Source organism: Xyrauchen texanus, chromosome 43 (assembly GCF_025860055.1).
Source record: "Xyrauchen texanus isolate HMW12.3.18 chromosome 43, RBS_HiC_50CHRs, whole genome shotgun sequence".
NCBI lineage: Eukaryota > Metazoa > Chordata > Actinopteri > Cypriniformes > Catostomidae > Xyrauchen > Xyrauchen texanus.
Genome location: NC_068318.1, coordinates 2,307,477 through 2,328,937, shown reverse-complemented (window position 1 = coordinate 2,328,937; position 21,461 = coordinate 2,307,477). Strand labels below are relative to the sequence as shown.

The window sequence follows — 21,461 nt, the reverse complement described above, 5'->3', positions numbered from 1 at the left end:
TTACGGCATTTATGACCTTACACTGATAAAGGAAAGCCGTTTAATGCATTTATATGACCACACACATTGTTGGCCTATTAAGCATAATCGGTTGTAAGAATGTGCATATAAACGCATTCATTCATAAAAAAAATGAATATATATATATATATATATATATATATATATATATATATATATATATATATATATATAAATAAATAAACTGGAATACTAATAAAAGTCTAAAAAATTGATTTAGATGTTTGAAATGAATTACTTCAATGGCAATAAAGATAGCCAGAAATGTTTAATATATAATTTTAACATCATTATTTTAAAATGAACAAAGAGGATCCTTTAAACTGTCACCTTTGTTTCGCTTACTGAGTAAAACTGTGAATGATTGTCTGCTGTTCAAAAAAAAAAAAAAAAAAAATCACATTATTAATCAAGTTTCCCCCAGGACTTTGGTTTTTCATAGCAATGTTATCTACTATGTGCAACTGGGGGGGTTACTGCTAATGTTAGCTTGGATTCTGAGAACATCTAAAGTCTCTCTTGTGCAAATCCTATCAGAGTCTGTTCTAAATAACATCCAGATTGTGTAACAGTCTGTATTTTAAATAACATTTTCGAACCTGACAGTACACTCACCCATGCTGACAAGGCCAAATCAAAGAGGAACAGTTAGCAGAATAACATGTTTGTGTTAAAATGGTGAGGGGACCAAAAATAAACAAACATCAGAATGCAACTAAATGCAGAGCCCACAAACATTTTGCAGTATGAACATGTTAACATCTTTCTGCACACGCAAACAAATAACAGTACCAATTTAGCACACCGTTTATTGCTAATTGTGAAAAAAACCCTTAACTTGACACTGATTATTTCCCCTTACACCAACATACACTTTTAAAGGAGTAGTTCACCTAGATAAAAATTCTGTACATTATTTACTTTCTATCTTTGCAGTTATATTTTACATGGAACAACAAAAGGGAGTTTTTTAAAGAACACAGATCTTGTCCATACGATATTTTATAGTGACCATGTCTGTCAAGCTCAAACGAAAAATAAACTTATAAAAACACCATAAAAGTACCTTGTGGAGCGGAGGGGGGCGCGCCCGGTCGGAATATCGCGCGCCCGGTCCCCAATCGGCATGATGAGGCGCGCGAGGGATAAAGGCGGCCGGTGACGATGGCTCGAGAGAGAGAGAATTACGGACATGTCCGCATGTGTGTTTGTTTATGTTGTGTTTTATGTTTCTTATTAAATTATTATTTATGTATAAATAACCAACTACCATCACCCAGGGGAGCGCCGCTGCCATCTGCCGGGTGACGGAGTAGCCCGACCACCCGGATGCGGGGTACGGCCGTCGTCCGTGGGGCAAGTGGGGACTGGATACCCCGACCGCCTGGAGCGAGGGAGCCGCCTCGGGCGGAGGAGTGCCCTGCCGTCCCCACAGACGCGGAGGGGTCGAGGGAAGACCGCCCGTCCGCGAGGGAGGAGGGAAGAAACTCTCCGACCGCCCGGAGCGGTAGAGCCGCTGCCAGGGGCGGAGGAGTGTCCCCATTTGCCGCCAGAAAAGCGGAGGCGCGTTCTACCCGCTGGGGGTCGACGGTTTCACTCCGGTTCGCCCGGGGGTGGAGCGGCTGTCGTCCGCCTGAGTGTGGAGGAGTGTTCGAGGACCACGCCACGGTACATCAGAGAACCGGTGAGTGAGCTTTTTCTCTCTCTCCCTGTCGCACCGTGTTGGCCTTTTCCCTCGCCTATTTTGTTTTGTTGTTGTTGTCTTCCCCTCCTGTCTCCTCCCAGGGCGAGGAAGGTGGGGATGACCACGCGGGACGCAAGATACACTGCTGGGGCGGGGTGTACGTCATGCCGGTGGCACCCGGCCTGAGATAATGCCGGGAGGAGTGTGGAGCGGAGGGGGCGGGGCCAGTCGGAATATCGCACGCCCGGTCCCCAATCGGCCTGATGAGGCGCGTGAGGGATAAAGGTGGCCGGTGACGATGGTTCGAGAGCGAGAGAATTACGGACATGTCCACATGTGTGTTTGTTTATGTTGTGTTTTAAGTTTCTTATTAAATTATTATTTATGTTGACAAGCCGGTTCTCGCCGCCTCCTTGCCCATCCTTTAACTGTTTTACATACCTATAATGACTCATGCACTATACAACAAACATTCTGAAGACACATAATACCTCTGTGTGAAGACTGAAATGTAAGTTTTTCTTAAAATCTTCCCATCCGATGCAGCTCTCAAATCTCAATCGCCATTTAGTATATTTGAAACAACTAGCCATATTCAATTATGACATAATCTATTACATCCAACCTGGTAAATGACATAACATTTTGGTGGAGGGGAAGATTAGCAGTGAATAACAACTTAATTTTAAGCCTGTTCCTCACACATATGGCTTCAAAAGACATTATTAATGAGTCATAAGGGACTACCTTTATACATATAATTTAATTTTTTTCACTTATTGGAGCTTGACACATGGTGATAAGTGTCCTTGTATGAAAGTTTCCACTAAAAAAATAATAGGATATGGTTATAACTGTACAATAAGTAAATAATGATAATGTGTTTTCATTTTTGGGTGAACAATTCCTTTAATTTTTGTCATAACTGTGCCTGATGGTGCTTCAACAAATCTACGGTTAACAAACAAGATTAGTGTTCTATGGATGCCTTGCAGAGGAACTGCTTATTATCAGAGTGGTAAAAATCAACGCCATAAATCACAGTCAGATCACTCCGGCAGTGGCTTTGAACAACAGACACACGGGCACTCATGTCTTGTTGCGGGTGAACATGCGCTCACCCCGCAGGGTAAGATGCTGCAGCTGATACTGCAGCACCTCTGTGTCTGCCGGCTCCCTTATGCTCATCTTGTCCAGGTTGAGGTAGTCCAGGGACTTGGAATACACCCGCTTGCCCTTTAAAAGGCAGAGGGGCAGGGGGCCGTGCAAAGACTTACTGGGCTCCATGGCCACCATAGATTTCAAGCAGCTGTCGCTTGAACTAGGCATACGGCGCCTCCTACGCCCATTGATGGCTGGGATGTCATAAGGTTGGTAGTAGCGGCTTTTGGCTTTGTAAATCCGTGAAGCTCTGTGCAAACCTATATCCACAGGCTTTTTGATGGGGCTGGGCAAGGCATCTGTGTTGCTGTTCTCTGGGCTAGACCACTTGTGAGCTAATTTAAGAAGCTCCTCGCCAGTGGTGAAGCCCACCAAATAGTTGGAGTTCATGTGAAGAATTTTGTATCCTGAGACAGTATTTTTCATTGGGGAGCAGGGTGTGCTGGAGCAGCGGGGTTTGTCAGGCTCAAGCTTCAGGGTGCTTTTTGCCTCAGCAGCAGGTAGAACAGATATGGGTGTCCTGGATGCTCCACTGACATCCATCTCCATCTTTAATGACATCACCTTGTGGAAGAGAAAAAGAAATCATCATGAAATAAAGAATTTGGCATTTTTTACTTTCTTAATGCACATTGCTGCAAAAAATGTTCTGCTTTTTCAATTATTTACTTAATTGAAATGAGCTAATTATTAAACAATTATTCAACTTGAATTGTAATTATTGTTGTGCAATATTTACAAAATAGTAATATCCAAATTTTTTTTTATAAATATTGCAAATGCAATTTTGGCAAATATTTTTCCTTGTTTTACATTAAAAAAAAATTTCAGTGTTCAAAAACTTGTCTTTGCATAAGTGATACTGTAGATCAGTGCTACTCAACACGTGGCCTGCTCATCATCAGAAATATATTTATTAGCAGCCTATCAAATCTGTATGTGTCCATTTTCATGAGGATTTACACTAGTTCTCAACATCGCTGAATCACATTAGAAAGGGAATTCAACTGCAAGAGGACGTTACAAATAATAAAAATATAGCTGTGAGCAGCAATTAACAGGGTTCAAGAGGTTTAAGGCTTTTAAGCACGTGTAAAAAGGTATGTTTTCTTTAGGCCACAGAGAGAGCACAGTTTGCAGATGTCCACTGATGATGCCCGGCAAGCGAGGGAGCCTGAAGCAGCCTTGAGGACGGAGGAGAATGCACAAACGGCTGCATTCAATCAAGCCTTCCAATGCATTTTTGTCAAGCTTGTGCAGGCGATGAGAGGCCGGCGAGAACAGGACTCTCTGGCCCTGGACTAGACCCCCGCCTTCCATGCCTTATGTACATCGTTTTTTTGTTTTGCACTACATCCGTTTACACCAAGTGTGCCGCACAAGCCCTCAATAGTGAAGCCAAAATGTCTCGATCGCCCCTGGTGACTGGTCCTAGTATAGGTCATAAACCCCGCCTCCCCATGTTATTCAACGGGACGTGAGACCAACTAAACAATTAAATTACACTTCACATATCTTTTTTCCAAAGATAGTTTCTGTCATTTACTGTAGTTTCTATCACGTTGATGTAATTTCAAGTGTTTGTTTTCAAAATAAGTTTGTTTTTAGTTAGTTATTTGATGCTATAAAAACGGTGCTGTGACATCATGATTGACAGCTGTGATTGACAGGTTCTCTGAGCGAAGTAGTCACTGAAGCACCAACAGACTTTTTTTTCTGGATCTTTGGAGGACTGAGGAGATTGGAGCTTTAAATTTAATATCTATAATTCATTACTTCACACAAGTCAAAAAAAGGTACTTCAAAAGTCAAAAGTGCAGGGGCGTGTGCTTTCGATTGATTCCGCGAGAGTGAGGGCGGGGCCTTGATTTCTCTGCTTTACTTCCTGCTCACTACTGCGCAGGTCATGCATCATGCAAGCTTCCAGGCAGTCCTTTGAAAACATTCCAGAAAAGTCCCTTTCCACCAACAACACCCTGAAGGATGATGGAATGCCAGAAATTAAGGTTTAAATATTCACAGTGGTATTCCTGTGGTGGTATAATGGGTATGTGTGATCCATCAATAGAACCAATGCACTGTGGGAGCCCCTTTTCTCAATGTAGACCGCCATTTCTTTAAAGTACCTTTTTTGTACACTACATTCTGATTAGCGAGATTGGAAACCAGAAAAGCTAATTAAATGTCACAGAATTTGGAGTAGAAAAAAACGCAACTTGCTACAGTTTAGAAATTGCCCATGATCATATCACGATTTGACAGAGATTGCGATTAATTGCACAGCCTTATGTGCAATCCACTTAAATTTGTTAAAAAAAAAAGAAGTTTACCCAATGCACTTGTGTTGGGACCACATGAATAATTTTTGTTGGCATTAACTAAAAACTGGACAGGGAATTCCCAGCATCCTTTGCATGGGAGAGAATAGAGTAAACGTTTGTTAATGTGTTCTTGGATGTGACATGAAGGCACTGCAGTAGGGTTCCCACTCTTTTCAAGGCACAATATTCCAGGACATTTTCAGAACATTTTATCCACCCAACAAGAGTAATATTTAAGCAAGAACACATATTTCCATTTAAATCAAGCTTTTATATTGGCGTTTCTGCACACTTCAGAGTGCTCTCTGCCTCTGTCATCTCACAAACACAAGAGCATGCATGATAATCATGATGAGGTGTTTTCAATGTATGAGCAGCCACAATAATGTGGCTACACATTCATTTTGAAGTAGGCATCACTTGCAGATTATTTATTATTCAATTAAATCAGAGACTTTTTTTCACATAAGGGCAATTAGACTAATTTTTAATTTGACTAATTGTACATTCAAATTTATTAATTCATTAATTTTCATCCAAATGTGTCATGACATTCTGCGTTTTAATCCTAATGCAATTTTTATGACTAGATTCCATGTTTTTAAGAATAAACTAAAAGCACCAACTTAGGTTAATGATTCAACCATAGCAAATTATCTGCACAATTGTGCAGAATTAGCTGTAAAAATAAAGGGTATTTTGGTGTGGCTTGTTTCCGTTTCACAAATTTGTCCAGTTCAATTAATTGACTAGTTTCATGACCATTAGGTGGTGATAAATAAGAGTCTTATGTGCTATGAGTGAGTCACTGTATAATTTTGAGATGTTCACGACTGAAATCTGCCAAGAGACTTTATAGTATTTAAGCATTATAAGAACAAAGCAGATCTAAAGATTTCCTTCCGTTGGTGAACTGCAGAGCATGACTTTTCATCCAAAAAGACAACAATAATAGTCTAACAATATTAATAAGTATCAATTAATAAGTACACTTTCTTCTCCTTTATTAAAATTTGCATGTCAAATCTACTGAATTCAGTTGAATGCTTAAGCATTAGAAGATAAAGCAGATCTACTGTATCACTTCCCTACAGCATTTCAACAGCTGAGCATGATTTTTATCAGAAAATAAATAATTCTGAGTTTAAATAATGTCCTTTCATCATTTCAAAGTGCATTTCACATGAGTTGAGTCAAGACCTCAAAACTCCACTCAACGCCAGCGTCAAGGGGAGCTTTGCCCTTCCACATGACAAGTGTTGCAGAATGCGTCACGGAGGGGCGAATTTACAAGCTTGTCACACAAGAAAGCAGGAGATGTGCACAATCAACATTCAACATTTATTTGGAAGAGAAAATAAATGGCAATTTCTTTGCAGAAAATAAAGAGGACTCGACTTGTTTATGTTCACGTCTTAGCATTTGTTTGTTTTTTTTGTCTCTGGATACTCGGAAATGATAAGGTAATAAAAATAAATTATGAGACATTCAATATCTTCATAAATTTGGAGAGTTTTCAAATATTTATTGTAGCTTTGCACTCTCAAAGACAAAAATAGTGTGAGGCAAAAACATGCATGAAAAAAAATTTGGGTGTGAAGTTGGTGCTGAGGTTGCGCCGATGCGTCACTTCATAGGCTTCGGTGTTTTCAGCAGCGCTGATGTGAGTCATGTGAAAGCCCCTCAACGTGTATTAACATCAGACACTTTAAGACATTAATAAGACTTCTGCCCTTTTTCTCCATGATGAACAAGGTAGACTCACATGCCGATGCTGAAGTAAACAAACATCATTCCCTTCTCATTCAGTCGGCCAGTACATGTACCAGGTCACTCAGTTAACTTATGAGTGAGAAGTTTCACGAGTTGCTGTAGCCAAGCAAGTGATCTGCCTCGTTTGGACCGTGACTGCCAAGCACATGATTGGCCGCTGTTGTAATCAATCATGAGGGTGTAGCATCCTTAATCATTGACGTTGTTGCAGAATGCGCAGCCTCCGACAGTGACAAAATGATACAAAGACCTTTATCACACTCCGGGTTTTGGAACATGGAAGTAAAATTTTGCAGGGTAAAACAGCTGTGAATGGGAGACTACAGCAAATATTATTTTCACTTTCCATTTGCTCCAAGAGCAAAAGAAAAAATCCTTTATTACATATGTGTAAGATGGACTCAAGTTGAGTGGGATCCATGTGCGGTGTATTATAAAGACAATCTCAGTTGAACAGGCGTAGATAGAGAACCAGGCAAACAGAGTTATCAATGACAAGGCAGAATCGTAGTCAGACAGGCAAAAGTTCTAGGCAGGCAGCAGGCAGCAATGGTAAAGATCCAGGCACAAACAAAACAAAGACAGTGGGCAATCAGAGGTAATCGGAGGTACAAGGCAGGGTCAAAAACACAGATGATCAATGCAGGGAGATAATAACGCTCAGAAATGTAGCCGGGGCAAACAAGACTTCGCAATGGGTGAACTGACAAACAGGGCTTAAATAGTGGAAGATAATTAGGAACAGCTGTGGTTGAATCAGACCAGGAATGTGGGCACATGGGAAATGTAGTCTTAAGTCAATATTCGGGAGAGATAGATTTCCGGTGGCCGATTGAGGAGCCTTCACCGGTGTTCGTGACAATATGAATGACTTTTCAGAAGAAAAAAAATAGAGAGCGGAGGATTAAGATGGGAGAAGATGCCAAATGTACTGTTATTCTCTCAGCAGTCGTAATTGAAACCCCCTCACAGCTGTGGTAATTAAGATTTTAAAACTACTTCCAGCACAAAGCATAATGTTAAAAACTTACTCGATATTTAAAACAAATTATCACATAAAAAAGTTTGCTAGATTTACGCTGCTATATAAGGTGGAAATGCATCATCACAGTCTATGAAAAAGGTATATTTGTGTATTTGACTCCTATTCCGAGTCCCGATCGTTCCCATTTTAATGCACGAAAACCTTGCTTGGAACATAGTCAAACTGTTTTATTATACAAAAATATTTTTCAGGACAAATAATTATTTTCCGGGTATTTTTTTCATTTTCAATTCATTCAACGAATTGCAATTCATGTAAGCAAGTACAGTATGACTTAGAAGCTGTTAGAAGTTAATTATTCTCTCTCTGTGAGCAATTCATAAGGATTACAGTGAACACTCATGCTGTGATAGTGAACTTTACAGAGCCCCTTAGAGGACAGGCCGCAAATTTTTTTCTGAAATAGTTTTGCAAGCCCTCGCAATAGTTTTGCATTCCCTCGCAATAAAGGTATGGTTTTACTACAGTAACAATATTCATAGTAAATAATACATACATCATAATAATACAGAAAAATTCAAACTATGATAATGAAAACCAGAATTTTGTGGTTATTATGGTTTTACTACAACTACCAGGGAAGGTATTTAAGCTTAAAAATGTATTAAAAATTGGTAAAACAATTAATATATTTAAGAGAATGTTTAAAATTTAGATTTTAAAAAGTTTGAAAGAATGGGTTGATAGGTTGAACAGTGTATTATGTACGTACTGTATACATCGATTAGTCACAACATTAAAACCACCTGCCTAATTTCATGTAGGTCCCCCTACACCAGAGGACCCCCCTGCCAAAACATCTCTGACCCATCAAGGCATGGACTCCACAAGACCTCTGAAGGTATCCTGTTGTATCTGACACCAAGACATTAGCAGCAGATACTTCAAGTCCTGTAAGTTGCGAGGTAGGGCCTCCATGGATCAGACTTGTTGGTCAAGCACATCCCATAGATGCTCAATCAGATTGAGATCTGGGGAATTTAGAGGCCAAGCCAACACCTTGAACTCTTTGTCATGTTCCTCAAACCATTCCTGAACAAGTTTTGCAGTGTGGCAGGGTACATTATTCTACTGATAGAGGTCACTGCCATCAGGGAATAACATCGGCATGAAGGGGTGTACGTGGTCTGCCACAATCTTTAGTATGTGATACTTGTCAAAATAACATCCACATGAATGCCAGGACCCACAGTTTCCCAGCAGTCTGTCCCAGAGCATCACAATGCCTCCGCCATCCTGCCTTCTTCCCAGGGTGTATCCTGCTTCCATCTCTTCCCCAGGTAAACACACACACACCAGGCCATCCACATTTTCTAAAAGAAAACATGATTCATCAGACCAAGCCACCTTCTTCCATTGCTCCATGGTCCAGTTCTGACGCTCATGTGCCTATTGTAGGCACTTTTAGCGGTGGACGGGGTCAACATGTGCACTCTGACTTAGGTCTGCTGCTGCGCGGCCCCATATGCAGCAAGCTGCGATGCACTGTGTGTTCTGACACTTTTATATCATGGACAGCATTAAGTTTTCAGCAATTTGCGCTACAGTAGCTCTTCTATGGGATCGGACCAGATGGGCTAGCCTTCACTCCCCACGTGCAACAATGAGCCTTGGGCACCAATTACCCTGTTGCCGGTTCACCAATTGTCCTTCGATGAACACTTTTGGTAGGTACTAACCACTGCATAGTGGGAACACTTGTTTTAGAGATGCTCTAACCTAGTCACATGAAACACATGAAATCCAAGAACTGACTGTTCACTTGCTGCCTAATCTATCCCATCCCTTGACAGGTGCCATTGTAACGATATAATACATTTTATTCACTTTTATTGTTGTTCATTTTAATCCTAATGTGAAATGTCATGTATGAATTGTTTTCATGAGTAAATTATACAGTAACTGGATAAGCATGTACATCCATTAAATATGCATTTTTGAAAGGAATTTAAATAGTTACATTGGATACCTGTTAAATTACATATTAATTTTAATATTCTGTTAACTACATAAAAAGCTTTAAATTGTCTAGCTCCACAGCATTTCTGACATGATATATTCCATCACGTTCATTACAATCACAAAAATGTTAATGGCTTATTAATAGGTACTAGTATATAAAAATCCACAAAATGAGGTAGATCCAATGGGTCAGAAGTGTAAATGCACTACATTAACTGTGGCATTAAGCAGCTTGGAATATTCCAGAAAATGATGTCAAGCCTTTAGACAATTAGCCAATTCACTTCTGATAGGAGGCGTACTGAATTGGAGGTGTACCTTTTAGATGTATTTTAAGGCCTACCTTCAAACTCAGTGCCTCTTTGCTTGGCATCGTGGGAAAATCAAAAGAAATCAGGCAAGAACTCAGAAAAAAAAAAATTGTGGACCTACGCAAGTCTGGTTCATCATTGGAAGCAATTTCCAAATGCCTGAAGGTACCATGTTCAACTGTACAATCAATAGTATGCAAGTATAAACACCATGGGACCACACAGCCATCATACCGCTCAGGAAGGAGATGGTCTCCTACATTCGGTCTCCTACAGATGAACATAGTTTGGTGCAAAAAGTGCAAATCAATCCCAGAGCAACAGCAAAGGACCTTAAGAAGATGCTGGAAGAAACCGGTAGACAAGTATCTACATCCACAGTAAAATGAGTCCTATATTGACAACCTAAAAGTCTGCTTAGCGAGGAAGAAGCCACTGCTCCAAAATCACCATTAAAAAGCCAGAATACAGTTTGCAAGTGCACATGGGGACAAAGATCTTACTTTTTAGAGAAATGTCCTCTAGTATGATTAAATAAAATGGCCATAAAGACCATCGTTATGTTTGCAGGAAAAAGGGTGAGGCTTGTAATCTGAAGAACACCATACTAGTGTTGTCACGGTACCAACATTTCAGTAGTCGGTACCAATACCAGTGAAATTTCAAGGTACTCAATACTATTTTCGGTACCAAAGCAAAACACAAAAACAGGTTACTGAACAACACTCTTTTAATAACAAAGTCTACAAAACATTAGCAGCAGAACTAAGAACAGAAATATGCCATTGAGCAACACTTTAATTTAAATATATAATTTTTTATTTATACAAAACTGAACAATGTATGTTTTAAGTATTTTTGAACACTTATATAAGATTTACTTCAACTTTTGCAACTTTTAATTTACATTTTTACCAAGAACTAAAAACAAAACCTAAATAAACAAGCATACAATAGAATTAATAAAAAACTATTTCCAAACTAATTTGCAAAGTGCTCTCTTATTAATAAAGCTGCATTTTGCCATTTTTCTTCATGATAAGAAATGCATATGGACATATACATAGCAGGGTTTCCGTTGTCCGGTAATTACCGGACATTGGCCGGTAAAAAAATTACATGTCCGACAAAATTAAATCTCTCCGGTCAAATTGTCAGATTAAAATTGACTAATAATCCCGTCCCCCTAACACAATCTGAATTTGAGAATAAGCCTAAAATGTATAAAGCAAAAATACACCGATCTCTTGCTATGTTATAAAGGAACAGGCTCTATCGTTTGAAAGTTATGAAACAACATCGCATGCTGCATTTCAAATAAAGCGCACGCCTAAAACGGCTGCAATATAGACCTAAACAACGAACGATTGAGTGAGACGTTTCAAATATGGCCAGGCCCAGGCAGACTAGCTTTAAAAGCTTTTTTCAGAGGCCAGACGATGGTGAATCAGGAACATCTCATTATAGATAGATCAGTGCTAATCCGCGCATTCCTGCAGTTTTTTTTCTCTATCATCAAAACTGAATAGCCTATGTTCATCAGTGCATGGTTACAGTCTATATCAAGCAGGGACACGTTTGTGTGCATTTTATTTTGTGATTTCACCGAATTAATAGAGAGTCTCCACAACGGCGATAGATTGAAACGCGCATCCTAGTGAAGATTGCGCAACTCGCGCAGCAGCGTCATCCATGCAACTGATAGCAGCGGACACGAAGCTCAGCTTGATTTCAAAAACAACAGATTTTAGCGCTAGATCTCTTATTTAATAACGGACTAAATGAATGATCTGCTAGTTAACTGGAGATGTTTTATTTATTTGTATTAGGTACATCCGTGCCTCAATGTTTCAAAAAGTGAATGTGTGTGAAACCACAGTAAAAAACAATTGGCGTTGATTGACGCCAATCGGACGTTCATGTTTTTTTTTTCGTCTATTTGAAAGTTAAGCTAATAATAATAATATGTTGCATTCTATACGGCCTGATTATGTCATTTTTAAGTTACATAGACTGCCTCCAGTTTTCCTCAACTTGACTAATTAAGAGGCGATATATTTGACCGGCATATCATCAAAATGTCCGTAAAACGAAACCTCTGCCGGTCACTTTGACCGGCACCATTTTTTTCTAGCGGAAACTCTGATACATAGATATTATGATTAAATAAATTCTAATCTAGCTGCATTAAGCGTGCACGCTCGAGGGCTGAGCGTCCACGAGGCAGAGTCTCTCTCAGCCGTGTGCAGTTTCAATCTCTACTCCTTAGATCGGGACATTCGCGTAACTCATGGAAGAGGCACCGACCACACAGAGAAATGCCAGTTTCTGAGTTTATAGTTATTAACATGAGCTGCTTCTGTATTATTTTAACTTTAATAAAGCTATAACGCATTAAATATTACTGCATTTAAGATGTAATGCCGGGGTGTTTCCTTTAAAGAGCTCCGCCTCCGCTTATTCCACAACGGTACATGCTTCTGAAATTATTAAACTAAGTAAGTGTTAAGGGTCAGTGTTTAAACATCGATTGTGTTTGAACTGTAAGATAAATGACCACAGTCTTTGAAGTCTTGATTAAATGCAGAAGTTCACACAGATGCTGATGAAGGCTTATGTTGGCAATAGTTAGTCTATGCATTCCATTTCAAGATCGTAGTCCATCAATAGACCAAGGTGATTCAGGTTGGCGTTGGCTCCAGTTCATCCTCTGAAGTCCATCATAATAGACTGAAGTGATGTTTGGCTGGCACCGGCTGCATTTAGTCATCATCATTCAGCGACACGTAGGAGTGGAGTCCAACACGAAGCAGGAATGGAGCTGGATCCAGCCGGTTCTGGTGACCTCAGGATAGAAGTCCCGAGGTTGAGACATGAAAACAAATAAAATAATATTAGCATAGATGCCATTCAATTTATTGAAGAGTTAGAGATCATGCTCAATGTTTCTGGTTCCGGCAGACACAACTAAAGCAGCCTAATTGTGGGTTGGAGGATAAATTAGGTGAATGCCTGGCTAAATAGAAGAGTCTTTAGTCTAGACTTAAACTGAGAGAGTGTGTCTGCATCTCGAACAGTGTTAGGGAGACTATTCCATAGTTTAGGAGCCAAATAAGAAAAGGATCTACCTCCTTTTGTGGATTTTGATATTCTAGGAACTATTAACAGGCCAGAATTTTGCGATCTTAATGAACGTGATGGAATATAGCGTGGTAGAAGATCACTTAAGTACTGTGGAGCTAGACCATTCAAAGCTTTGTACATAGTTAACAGAATTTTAAAATTAATACGGAATTTAACAGGTAGCCAATGTAACAATGATAAAATGGGGCTAATATGATCATATATCTTGGTTCTTGTTAGCACTCTGGCTGCTGCATTTTGAACCAATTGAATTTTATTTATTGATCCTCCCAGTAATGCATTACAATAATCTAGTCATGAGGGCATGAATGCATGAATTAGTTTTTTGGCATCAGCAACAGAGAGCATGTGCCGTAATTTAGCAATATTTCTTAGGGTGGAAGAATGCTGTTCTAATCAAACATTTGTAATTTGATTTTCAAAGGACAGATTGGTATCAAATATAACACCTAAGTTCTTCGCTGTTGAAGATGAAGTAACAGTACATCATCTAGATTCAAATTATATTTTAGCGGCTTATTTTTAGATTTTTTTTGGTCCAATAATTAGTACCTCTGTAGGAAATTTCTGGCCATCCAATCTTTTATTTCATGATACACTGCTAATTTAGAGAATTGTGAATTCTCATCAGGTTTTGAAGAAATATAAAGTTGTGTATCATCAGCATAGCAGTGGAAATGTATTCCATGATTCCTGATAAAAAAAGCAGAGGCCCTAAAACGGATCCCTGTGGCACTCCATATTTTACTTTTGTTTGGTTTGACAATTGCTCATTTACATAAACAAAATGGTAGCGGTCTGCTAAATATGACCTAAACCATGCTAATGCCACTCCACAAATTCCAACATAATTCTCCAGCCTATTCAAGAGAATGTCGTGATCTATCGTGTCGAATGCAGCACTAAGATCTAAAAGCACTAGAAGAGAAATGCAGCCGCGATCAGATGATAAGAGCAAGTAATTTGTAACTCTGATAAGTGCAGTCTCTGTACTGTGATGAGGCCTATATTTTGATGTAGAAATGAACAGTATTTTTGACATAAACGGGAGATTTGAAATCAGTCTATAATTAGCAAGTTCTCCAGGATCAAGTTGTGACTTCTTAATAAGCGGTTTGATAATTGCCATTTTAAAGTTTCTTGGGACATGTCCTAAGCATAGCAAGGAGTTAATAATATTAAGAAGAGGTTCTGAGATTACAGGAGATACCTCTTTTAAGAGCTTAGTTGGTATAGGATCTAACAAACAAGTTGTGACTTTTGAAGTTTCGACAAGTTTTGTTAGCTCTTCATGACCTATGACAGAGAAAGATTGAAGTTGCACGTGAGGAAAATTATTACGCACTGTTTTCTGAGGTGCGATGATTTTATCTGTAAAGAAATTCATGAAGTCATTACTCTTGAGCTGTGAAGTAATATCTGGTTCTGTTGAGGCTTTATTCCTAACCAATTTAGCCAAAGTACTGAATAAACATCTAGGATTGTTGTGGTTATTTTCTATGAGTTTACTAAAATATGCGGACCTGGCAGCTTTTAGTGCTGTAGTCTGTAGCTACAGACACTATCCTTCCATGCACCACAAAATACTTCTAATTTTGTATTTTTCCACATGCGCTCCATTTTCCGAGCTGCTCTCTTGAGAGCATGAGTATGATCATTGTACCATGGTGAAGGGCTTATTTCTTTAATTATTTTTAATCGAAGTGGGGCGACAATATCAAGGGTGCTAGAGAACACTGCATTTATATTTTTGGATATTTCATCAAGTTCTTCTGGGCTTTGGGGTTTATTGAGTGTATGACAGGTCTGGAAGATTATTAGTGAAGCTATCTTTAGTGGTCGAAAGAATAGTTCTACCTGAATGATAGCGTGATGTAAATTGAGTAACATTAGTTGATTGCAGCAAACAAGAGACAAGGTAATGATCTGAGATGTCATCGCTCTGCTGCAGAATTTCTATATTATCAACATCAACTCCATATGAAAGAATTAAATCTAGCGTATGATTATGGCGATGAGTTGGTCCGGTTACATTTTGTCTGACTCCAAGAGAGTTGAGAATATCGATAAATGCTAATCCCAATGTATCATTTTCATTATCTATGTGAATGTTGAAGTCACCCACAATTAAGGCTCCATCTACAGGAACTACAAGATCTGACAAAAAAATAGCAAATTCACTAAGGAAATCAGAATAAGGCCCAGGTGATCTATATACACTGTAGCAAGGGTAAAGGACGACAGAGATTTTTTATTTATATTTGACGGTGTCACATTAAGCATTATTAGTTCAAAAGACTTACCTTTATATCCTGTCCTCTGAGTAACACCAAAAACTTCACTGTAAATTGTAGCAACATTTCAGACACTTCAGACGAGGCTCATGTTTATAACAATAACCTGGGGGAGTAGATTCATTTAAACTATTATATATTCATCCAGTTTAAGCCAGGTTTCAGTCAAACAGAGTGCATCCAATCTATGATCTGTAATCATTTCATTGACAATTAGTGCTTTGGTAGAAAGAGATCTAATGTTTAGTAGCCCTATTTTTATATGATGTGCATTTTTTATTTGTTTAGTTCAAGTTTGACCTTAATCAAAATTTTTTTTAAAATGATTTAGTGAGGGTATTGTGTTTGGTAGTTCGGGGAACAAACACAGTCTCTATGTGATATCTAGGTTATACAGTCTCTATGTGTTGTAGTTTATGTGACCTGTGTGACGTCTCAAGGCAGATAGCAGATGTTCGGATTAACCAGTTTGTCTGCTTCCTGACCTGGGCCCCAGTTAGTCAATTACTATCATTATTAAGACTATGAGCCAAATTACTAGAAAGGAGAGCAGCACCTTCTCTGGAGGGATGGAGTCAGTCTCTCTTTAGCAGGTCAGGTCTACCCCAAAAAAATCTTCCAATTGTCTATAAATCCTATTTTATTCTTCAGACACCACTCAGACATCCAGCCATTCAGTGACACTAATCTACTATAAACCTCGTCACCACGACGAGCAGGGAGGGGACCAGAGCATATTACAGTGCCTGACATAATTTTTGCAAATTTGCACACCTCTTCAACATTATGTTTAGTGATCTCCGCGAAGCCGGACATCGTTAGTGCCGACATGGATAACAATTTTAGAAAATCTACGTTTAGCATTAGCCAGCACTTGTATATTTGATTTGATGTCAGATGCTCTGGCCCCCGAAATGCAATTAACAATAGTGGCTGGAGTCTCAATTTCCACGTTCCTTACAATAGAATCACCGATAACAAGGGCTCTTTCAACATGATTCTCAGTGGGTGTATCACTGAGTGGGGAGAATTGATTGGAAACCCTAACAGGAACGGCAGAGTGGCGTCTCTTTGCTGAGCGAGTATGCTGCCGAGATGTCACCCAAATGCCCTGCTGCAGGGGCTCTATAGCCGGAACCAAAGTGTGTTTGTTGCTCTCTGTACTGCCCGCATCCAAAACAGTATCTACAGGCTTCTCTTTCTCACTGACCTCCACTAGCGTTCGGATGCGAGTCTCTAACTCATTAAACTTCTCCGTCAGCCAGACTAATTCCTTACATTTATCACAAGTGAATCCCTCACTGCTGACAGAGGAGGCTATTGTAAACAAGTGACATGCAATGCAGGAAGAAATAACATGAGCGGATGCCATGACTTACCGCAAATTGTTTGTTGTTCCTGAGTGGTGAGGGTTTGAGATTGATGTGAATCCCTCACAAAATTGTTTGTTGTTGGTGGAGGCTGTTCTTGATAAGCGGTGCTTTGAGATTGATGCAATAATCTGTGTACCGCAGAGGAGAAAAAACGTGTGCACGCTGAAAAAAATGCACACAGTTTAATTGCGCTAAAAATAGAACGCGGATGCAGGTGGAATATGCGCGCAGTTGAATCGTGATAGAGAATAATACGAGGGAAAACCTGATGCGCGCTTAAAAATGGCAGATGTTAAGGATTAAAGGCTGAAAACAGATAAACAAGCGATGCTAAAAAACTAGCAGGCTACAAACACAGACTCTAGCTAGGTGCCAGCAGCAACAGGTAAAATACACGCAGATGAAACTGGAGAAAAGCGGAAAAACCTGAAACGCTGTAAAATGACAAAGGATATAACTATGAACGATGACTATAACGATGAATGTTTGAGAATAAGAATAAGCAATAAGCAGGCAACAAACAAACTCTCGGTGCAGCGTGCGTGCTGTGCCGTCAGCAACAGGAAGTCCAGTGACGCAAAGAATAACTAGTTAAAATAGAGGTACGTACAAACAAACAAACTTTTCATCTACAGCATTACAGAAGGAGCAAAGTGGATCTATTTCAGGGAGCATGTATCTTAAATAAAGATTGACTGGGTAAAAACAGTGTAACAGTTTAAAGGACACATCCTTAACCTCGTTGGTAATTAAATATGTATGAGGTAAAGACCGTACGACCTGCTTCAGACATGCTTGCGTCGCGTCTCGGCTGTGTTGCGTCATAAAAATAAAATGTTTAGGTCACTGTGTCAAGTTAAATATAGTTTAATACTCAATCTTTAACCACATCTTAAGATCCCTTAAAGATTGCATTTGCACTCCGTGTTTTGAATGCAAAAAATTGTTTTCTTCACTGTATAAACTGTATGTTACTCACACAGCTGAAATTTAAATTACTGTCCTCTGGAGTAAACAGGTAGTACTACAAGCTTGAATTTCTCAGTTAAGCATTGTGATTAAAGTGTGTACATTTTTTAACACGTAAAATGTTGTCAAATTAATCGCACATTAAATCGACAGCCCTAATATATATATATATATATATATATATATATATATATATATATATATGTATGTATGCAATTAATCGCACCATAATAAGGAACATTCCTGAGAAATGCAAGCTTGTAGTACCACCCGTTTACTCCAGAGGGCAGTAAGTGAAATTTCAGCTGTATGAGCAACACACAGTTTATACAGTGAACAAAACACTAAAGTAGGAAGAACAACGCAAACATACGTTACATTCTTGCATTGAAAACACTTGAAGGAGAGCAAATGTGAACTAAGGGATCTCAAGATATGTTTAAAGATTGAGTATTAAATTATATTTTAACTTGAAACAGTGAACTAAAAATTTTATGTTTATGATGCGACGCACCCGAGATGCTACACAAGCTGTCCGACACAGGTGTAGATTGACGGGCTCTTAAACAAGCCCTCATAATAAATCTCCAATTCAATTGTGAAATGGATTGCTGTGAACTGTATGCCAATGATTGACTTATGATCAATAATATGGTAGTAAACAATACATTGTATTCTAAAGCCGCTTTTTGTATTGTCTTATCAATGATTAACTCTTCTGCCGCAAGAATGTAATGCATTTTAATTATCTGAATATTTTTTATTATATATATATATATATATATATATATATATATATATATATATATATATATATATATATATATATATATATATATATATGTATGAGGGCTTTCTCAGCAAATATTTGTATATGCGATTAATTAATCGGGACACCATGTCATTAATTCGATTAAAAATTTTAAATCGATTGACAGTCCTAATATATATATATATATATATATATACACACACACATATATACACACATTTTATTGTTGTTGTCATTTTAGTGTTATTTTTCACATAAGATTGATCTTATCATGATGATGATGACGAGCTGCAGACAGAGTGGGTAAGAGACGAGCATCTCCGTGTTAGAGTGCGCATCAGCCGGCGGAACTTTAAATCCCTCCCGGTCTCGACTCCCACTCAGATTGGGTCTCTTCCGCGACTGGTTGAAGCAGCTCTGACCGCACAGAAAATAACAGTTTTGGAGTTTGTGTTTATTTTGCACCATGGTCCTGGAGGAACGTTGTCTCGTTTCGCTGTGTACTGTACTAACTGTATATGGTTGAACAACAATAAAAACCACTTGACTTGACTTACATGGCACGCTCCCATATTATATGAACTTTAAGGATGAAATAAAGATAAATCGCCAAACTGTGATCTGTGTTTCTATCAGACACTAGAGCTGCAGTGCTCCTCTCGTCTCGCTTGTCATCATTATAGTTTTATATGATCTCAAGTTACATTAAATGACATCAAGCAACTATTCGGAACTGAATTTTATGTTATTATTATTGCAGAGATTTGCAGTTGCAAATGACAATCCACCGAGTGCAACGTTTATTAGTGTTTTCCATGAAGACCCAACAGAGTTTTGTAGACAGCCGGAGGTGGCACAATATTTGACGAAGGCGGCCGCCTAGTAATTCTCTATGCAGGAAAAACCCTGAACATACATAAGCACAACTGCTCTGCACATGAGCGCAAGGAATTTTTGAATTTTAGTCAGAATAGTTAGTTAGAAAGTAGTCAGATCAAATGCAAACCTTTACATGGCTAATATTTTTCTTTTAAACTGATTATTTTAGGTCTACACCACCCTATTCAATCCAATGGAAATTTCCATCGGATCAAGCTCAATTGGATAATTTTCTTTTCAGATTGAGAAGAAATCTTAAATTAAAGGCTTTACAATCAGATTGAGCTAGCAGTCGTATTATAACAAATTATTTGTTTACATGTAAAGGTATCTATTGTCGCAAGAAAACTACAATCCTTTGAGGAAGGGCATCACATTCAATTTATTTTAAATTTAATTTTCATTATTCATAAATTCCAAGGTAAACAAATATGGAGTTTGTCATTGCCATCATTCAAACAGTAACCATTTTTTGTAAATTCTGCTGTAAAATTGGGCTAGACAAATCATTTGTAGCCTATAGATAAAATGCTACACAATAGTATAAAACGGTTTAAAAAAATTATGCTCGCAAGGTCATCAGAATTGAACGCTTTGGTGCGTTCAGGAAAAAAAGCAAACCCAGAACAAACTCAGAAAATAAGGTGACACTTTCAGAATTTGTGGGGGACGCACGCGCATGTGCCCTAGAATTGATACAAGTCTAGAATCGCCCCTGCATCAAACACTATAGATACAACCACAATCCCTTTGGAAATATGATATGCAAAACATAAAGAATGACCTGATTCACAAGAATAAGCCATTATACCGTATTCTAATTGTAACATCCACAAGGTATAAAGTCATATAACTACAGTTTGATTCGCTGAAAAACGCAGCAATAATTCAGCCTGCATTCTGATGGTTTAGCTTGGTGAGGAATCAGCCAGTTGTATCCCGTTTCTACGCTGATGATGCTCGAGAAAAGGGATTGCAATAATACGGTTAACACCTATAAACCCCATTAAAGAACAGATTTCATAAAGAGACATCAAATAATAGACATTATTCACTTTAAAGTACACATCGGTTCTCGATACAATATCTTAATTTGGGGCGGTGTCAGATACTGCCACCATTTCGCGATTACAAAAGCAACAAGGGGATTTATCATTATGGCCGCGACGTGCTTCGACGTGATTACGCTCTATTCATCGATCCTACGAAGAAAATGGAGTGACTATGTAATGAAGAAATGAAGGGTGTAAAATCAAACCTGTTCTCTAAGACCGCACACCTGGGTTTGAGTGAAGCATAGACGGACTCCCTGTCAGCAAAATCTAGCAGCTCACAGCGTCTGCTGATGACACACCGAACACGTGACACAAGGCGCTGCTGCTTAGCCTCAGATCCTGTCCCAAATGGCACTCTAAGTCCTTGTGGTTTTCCTCAGAGCAGGGACGGACTGACAATCTGTGCGTTCGGGAAAAGTCCACAACGGCCGTCCAACCGAGGGCCGTCCGTCGGCACAAAAAAATGTATAATAAAGCAATATGAACAGCCAACAGTAGGGACACTAATACGATCACTTATATGCTACTAGCCAGTTTGTGATTCGTCCCCGGCCGCAGTCAGATTTGTAATGGAAGCAGGTCAGTTTAGAAAAATGTACAGTTTTGTACATGAGCAATATGAACAGCCAACAGTAGGGACACTAATACGATCACTTATATGCTACTAGCCAGTTTGTGATTCGTCCCCGGCCGCAGT

General features: G+C 38.9%; 1 protein-coding gene across 2 annotated transcripts; it reads right to left on the bottom strand.

Moving 5' to 3' along the window:
- Positions 1–1,498: 1,498 nt before the first annotated feature.
- On the bottom strand, positions 1,499–21,124 carry macir (macrophage immunometabolism regulator). Of its 2 annotated transcripts, none has more exons than XM_052116305.1 (2): positions 20,989–21,124; positions 1,499–3,430 (listed from the first exon to the last, which is right to left on the bottom strand). In XM_052116305.1, exon 2 carries the CDS (start codon positions 3,425–3,427, stop codon positions 2,795–2,797), a length of 633 nt encoding a protein of 210 aa, XP_051972265.1. In that variant the 5' UTR covers positions 3,428–3,430; positions 20,989–21,124; the 3' UTR covers positions 1,499–2,794. The 2 variants fall into 2 exon arrangements, with proteins under 2 accessions (XP_051972265.1, XP_051972264.1); XM_052116304.1 differs by having other exon boundaries at positions 20,968–21,097.
- Positions 21,125–21,461: the final 337 nt, after the last annotated feature.